This window comes from Castor canadensis, chromosome 12 (genome assembly GCF_047511655.1).
Source record: "Castor canadensis chromosome 12, mCasCan1.hap1v2, whole genome shotgun sequence".
Lineage (NCBI taxonomy): Eukaryota > Metazoa > Chordata > Mammalia > Rodentia > Castoridae > Castor > Castor canadensis.
Genome location: NC_133397.1, coordinates 113962246 through 113968245, shown reverse-complemented (window position 1 = coordinate 113968245; position 6000 = coordinate 113962246). Strand labels below are relative to the sequence as shown.

Sequence of the window (6000 nt, the reverse complement as noted above, 5' to 3'; positions counted from 1 at the left end):
GAGCACACAAAGCGACAGGCAGCTACTGATCACAGGTGTGTAAAAATGAGTTTCTGCAGATGAACAGGAGTGAACTTCGAAACATGAAGAGGGATTTTTTTTCTCATTACAGAATTTTCTTTCTTATAATGTTTAAAACAATAAGTTGCAATATAATGACAAATATGACCATAATGAGCAGAGAGAAGCGTGGAAAGAAGAGCATTTCCCTGCTGGAGTTGCAAGGTGGGAAGGAACGAAGGCTGGGAAGGGGTGTAGAAAGTGCAGTGGGAAGTAGGAGCCAGGCATGTCTGGGAGCCCTGCTCCAGGGGCTTCCTGGGGGCCAGCTGCTGACTATTAACTCCTGAGTGCTTCTCTAGGGACACCCTAAACATCAACTACCATGTCAATAGTGCCTCCTGGAGCTGTGCAACATGGCTCCTTCTGAGACTGAACGAAGATGAGAGGCCAGAAAGGGTTTACCCATTCTGGAGATCTGGAGGCTCTACTCTGTCACCGACTTCCACACTCCTTTTATCATTCAGCATCACTATAATTAGTCTGCACCTGAAGTGATGCCTGGCTGGCAGGAGGTAAAAGGCTTACAGAGCAAGTACAGTGCTTCTCTGGTGGGGTGCCAGGCTGGCAGGAAGAAGGCATGTGTAAAATGTACAAGCTAGACTCCCTCAGGGACTGTGCCCTGCCACCCAGACACATCAAACTCAACATGTCACAAGCTGACCCTGTATCTCAACGGCCCTTCCACAAAGACCTATGTCTCCCCTCATTCTTCCCAGCAAGATGGATGTCACACCATGGCGTGCCAGGCCCTACCCTACAGGATTCTGCTCCGGTTCAGCCATTGCTCTTTGCTGCTTTGCACCTGATGCCCCAGGTGCACTGAAACAGTGACACTTCCCATGATTCACCAAGCTGTCTCAATGGCTCACCTTTTCTAAAGGATTCAGACTGAATCCCTTCTCTGTCTCATCCAACTGCTTATCTGTCAAGATAGCTCACAAAACATCTTCCTCTTTGACACCTTTCCTGGTCATCCCCTCAGCCCCACAGCATCTGTCCCCAGGTAGTGGTCAGTGATTCATTTTGTGTCTCAGGTCCAACATCTAGCTCTGCTCCTGGCACATCTTCAGCATTCAGTACAGTCACGCATCACTTACTGATGGCGATACATCGTGAGAACCACACAACTGGGCCATTGCATCATGGTGCAGACACCTAGAGTGTATTTACACAAATCTAGGTGGTGCAGTCCAGTACACACCAAGGCCAAGTAGTGTAGCCATTGTATCTAAGCTATCAACCTGTACAGCCCATGACTGTACAGAACACTGTAGGCAAGTGTAGCACAATTGTAAGTATTTGTGCACCTGAACATATCAAAACAGCTGTGTTTACCTCAGTACCAACAGAAACACGCAAATGACGTGTTGTACATGAAATTTACAATGGCTGCTACATCACAAGGTGATAGGAATGTTTCATCTCCACGTGGAATATCTTATGGGACCACTGTTTTATATGGTCAGTCAGTCATTGAAACACCGTTATGCAGCACACGACTGTGTATATTTTATGACTAAAAGAAGAAATGAATGAACGAGGAGGATAAATTTTTGGGTGGACAAAGAGTGAACCTGATTAACCATACCAAGCCCACGTGTGGAACCCCAGGATCACATATTTGTTGAAAGCTTTCCCCAATTCATCTCTATCTTCAGGCCACTCCTTTCTAGGGCAGAGTCCCCTGTGGTCTCCAAGCCTTTTGAAGATTTCCCACCATCACACATAACAGGTGGCACTACCCTTGGGTCCCTGCTCTTCTCAAACACTGGCCCCTGGATGCCTCTCTCTTCTGTGGGTAGACTGTGCTATTCAAGTGGGTGAGCTTGCTAGCAGAGGCGCTGGAGTGGGGAGGGAAAGAGGCTGAAGACAAGTCATTTCTTGACATCCATGAGTAGCAGTCTCAGCTGGGCCATGTGGCACCATCCTAGGACTGTGGGGGCGGGGAGAAAGGGGAGCAGCATGCAGTGATTCTCATGCTGTTATGTTGTTACATTCTCTGGCTGGGTGAGCCTTTTGATCTCCAGTTCACACGTGGTTAGGGACAGCAGCCACCCATGTCCTCCACAGTGGCTAGTATCCAGGAATGCCTGGACCCTGGTCTGACATGAACACAAGAGGCCTATTTCCTCTCCAGCAAGAGGGGAGGGGGGAGGCAGACGCCTTCATATGGCCTCATGAAACTGAGCACCTTCAGTCCCCTAGGATAGCTCATCAGCCTCTGATCAGGCCCTGGGGTAAGTGCAGTCTGACCTGCAGGCTTCCTTCTAGGCCTAAACTTCTAAGTAAGGCCCTGTCTCCTCTAGCTCTCACCCTAGATCTAGATCTTATCCCCTCACCCCTCTAGATCTCATCAGCAATGGCAGTGTCACTGTGGGCCTAGATCTAGGGTGATCCTACCCCTAGCTAGGATCTAGTATGGGAGGGGGTAGTAGGGGGAACAGAGGGACAAAGGAAGTTTTAAAAACACCAAATTATCGGCACCAGTAGCTCATGCCTGTAATCTTAGCTACTTGAGTGGCAGAGATCAGGAGGATTGCAGTTCTAGGCCAGGTTGAGCAAAAAGCAAGACTCTTTCAAAAATACTCAACACAAAAAAGGGCTGACAGAGTGGCTCGAGTGGTAGAGCACCTACCTAACAAGTGTGAGGCCCTGAGTTCAAACCCCAGTGCCACAAAAGATAGAGACACGTGTGCTTGTTAATAACGATAATGTTATCTCAACTCATCTATTTTTCTACTCAAGGGACTTGGACTTTTCATCCCTGGTTTCAACAGGCTCTGCCTCTGGTCTTTAAGCAGGCAGCACTGATCCATGGACTCTAACAACAGTTTGGGCAAACCCACAAGGATGAACACTCCAAAGACACCTGAGTGAAACAGGTCATAGCTCCTGGTCCCCAGCTGGGAGATGAAGAGAGAGGGCCCTGTGGATGAATCTGATATTCTCGCCTCCATCTCTCTGCCCCTCCTGCTACAGGAATGCCCCTGACAGGGAGATCTGAGTGCTCCAGAGTGGGCAGATGAGAGAGTCCTAATGGCTCAAGAGCAGAATCTGCATCCTTCCAGGCACTTCCGCATCGCCTTTCAAATATATTGCCTCATGAAGCTGGATAGTTGGAACAGGGGCTTCTGAGACTTCAGGGACCCCAGAAGTGACTGTTTCACACCCTCCCCAACCTGGAACATAAACAAGTTGGGGGAAAAATGTCATTTCAGACCACATTTTTCTTGACAGTGTCAACTCTATTAAAAACCTGGTGAAGCCAAGCATGGTGGTACATGTCCGTAATCCCAGCACTCAGGAGGATGAGGCAGGAGAATGGAGAGACCCAGGCCAGCCTGGCTTACAAAGTGAAACCCTGCCTAAAAAAGCCCAAAACACCCAAACAAAACACCTGGGTGAGTTCCTGAATGTAAAAGAGTGGGCTTGGTTGGAGAGGAATTTAGGAAAAGGCACTTGGAAGACTTGAATTGCACAGCACCGTGGAAAAGAATGTTCTGAGTCCACAGAGGAGGGAGGGGGAGGGGAAAGGATGAGAGGGGAGTAAGTAACAGGAGGGAACTAGATGGGCAGTGGGATTGAGAACTTTCTGGCCATTGAGAAATCCCACAGTGGGGAGACAGCCAAAATAACTTTTTCAGAACATTTCAGAAATGTGATTTAAAATTGTTTGTTGTGTGATGTAACCTCTCCCCTGTGACCCACAAACCTTCATTAAAAGTTCTGCTGCATGTTACAGCCTCATTTTTGTGGTTGCTTTGGAAGAGGGGTGGGGGTTGAAAAGAGAAGGGACTGAAGTAACAGCAAGAGCTAAAGAAACAGCCACATGACCAGAATAGTGAATAAAATTCCAGACAAGGCAGAAAACTAGAGCCAGAGGTGACCATGAAACTCTAAGTCCCCCCAGTAATTCGCAGAAATCCTGGGGAGGGCATTGGACTTTCCACAGGACATGTGAATAGGAGCCAATGTCATTTGAATCTCAAAGGACAAGCTACCTCAGCTGACACTAGGTTACAGACAGGCTTTGCAAAATATAAAATGTGTCATGTGCGTTTTTGCCTTAGCACAGGGACTGCACATAGCAGGGCTCAGGAAGAGAGTGAGTGGTCCATCGATGCCAAGGATGGATGCCCACTAGGACCTGGCAGAAGCCAATGCCCAGGACACACGGAGCAGTAAAGCCAGTCCGGCTGGGGCTTCTCACTCTGCCTCTGCTTCTCCACCCTCTGATCCATTAGCCCCATCCTAATGACCTCTTCACATCAGCGCTCTGGTCTGAAGGTCTTGTAAACAGGCAAGGCCCAGGAGGACATGCTGGTGGAGGAGGTCACAAAGGGCTGTGCAGAAATCAGAATGCTCTGAGTTTGTCCTGTTCCCTATGAAGTCAAAGAGGAAAACACTGCCCCTTGGGAAGGGGCTTCTGATCCAAAGGGTCTGGGGCAGGGATAGAGAGTGAGTGGGGTGTTTTTTCCTAGAACTGGCTGTAGAATATATCCTGTGTGGCTCTGGCCTTTGCTCCCAAGCATCACTTATGCCCCTCTGAGGCCTCGCTGGGAACCCCATAGCCTAAAGACCCTCAGATTCTGGGCATCCTTACAGGAACCATGCGCGGCTCGCAGGGCTGATGGCGCCACCTGGCGGCGGAAATGGTACGATTCACCCTGGGAACCTCATCACCCGCGAACGGGAAGGGAGGAGGGGCGACTTCTGCGGCCCAGTCTAGCGTGGTGACGTCACGACAGGACGCCGTTTCTCCCCGCCTCCTCCCACCCCCTTCGGAGCTGCCAGTACTTGACGTGGCGTCACCGCCCTCTACCCTTACTTTGCGTGCGTGTTTGCGTGTGGCGGAGGTGGCTGCGCGGGCAGGTCGGGGCTGCGCGCTGCTGCCTCTGGTGCTGCTGTGGCCGCCGTCGCTGTCCGGCAGTCTTGGGCTAAGGAGCAGCCCAGGCGCGGGTCGGAGCACTCCAGAAGCCCACGCAGCTCCGCGCGGGGTCTGGCGGGAGGGTGGGCGAGCGCGTGTCGTAGGGCGCCGCGCGCGCGGGCGGGCGGGCGCCCGTGGAGGGAAAGAGGCGGGGGCGGCGGGTCAGCCGCGGGCCGGCCGGCCGGGGGATGTCGATGCCTGACGCGATGCCGCTGCCCGGGGTCGGGGAGGAGCTGAAACAGGCCAAGGAGATCGAGGACGCCGAGAAGTACTCTTTCATGGCCACCGTCACCAAGGCGCCCAAGAAGGTGCGGGGGCTCTGGGTGGCGGTGGGGGCCGGGCTCGGCCTCGCGGAAGGGGCGCGAGCAAGCCCGGGCTCGGGTCGTTCGAGACTTCAGGGACTAGGGTTTGGGGTGATCAGGGATGACTGAGATGATGTAGGGGGTGGTGGTGAACGACCCCTAGCCTATCCCCGGCTCAAGAGGCCGTCACTGACCTCGCTTTCTTTGTCCCTCGGCCTGAGTCTTCCCGGATCTTTTCGAAACCCTACTGGGCCAGGCCTTAAATTTGCGACTGACTTCCTGGACGAAGGACCTTGAAGAGGAAAGTGGGAGGGAGGTGAATCAACTCAGCTGACCCCTGTGACCTATCCAGGGGTGGGGGGAGGTGTACAGAAAAATCTCCCCTCAGGTGAACGGGTAAATCTGGTAGGGCTTTCTCGGGCAAATCTTTGGGATCAGTGGCCTTTTACCCAATAACTGCGTGATGGCTTAGAGGCAGGAGAAAGGAATGCATGGAACTAGCTCCTTTATGCAGGTGAAGGTGGTGAGAGCAGCTTGAGCTGGAAAAGCAAACCGTGATTTTCAGCTACTAAGGTCTTCCACTTGCTTCGAGCAAAGTATGTAAGAAACGGACATTTGGAGGTTGGTGACAACAGTCACTTGTCGTGGATGCAGGTTGATCCTAGAGTCATGTGAATAAATCACTTAGACATCCCTCCGGGAAGGAGCTTG

General features: G+C 51.8%; 1 protein-coding gene across 2 annotated transcripts in view; it reads left to right on the top strand.

The window, feature by feature from the left end:
* Window positions 1-4894: 4894 nt before the first annotated feature.
* The window catches only part of Ahcyl1 (adenosylhomocysteinase like 1), a 39869-nt gene continuing 38763 nt past the window's right edge, over window positions 4895-6000 (top strand). The window contains exon 1 of one of the 2 annotated variants that reach the window (XM_074050800.1): window positions 4895-5295. In XM_074050800.1, the coding sequence (XP_073906901.1) occupies window positions 5176-5295 (120 nt within the window). In that variant the 5' untranslated portion in view covers window positions 4895-5175. The remainder of the gene's footprint in view (window positions 5296-6000) is intronic. The other variant, XM_020176955.2, reaches the window with a different exon arrangement.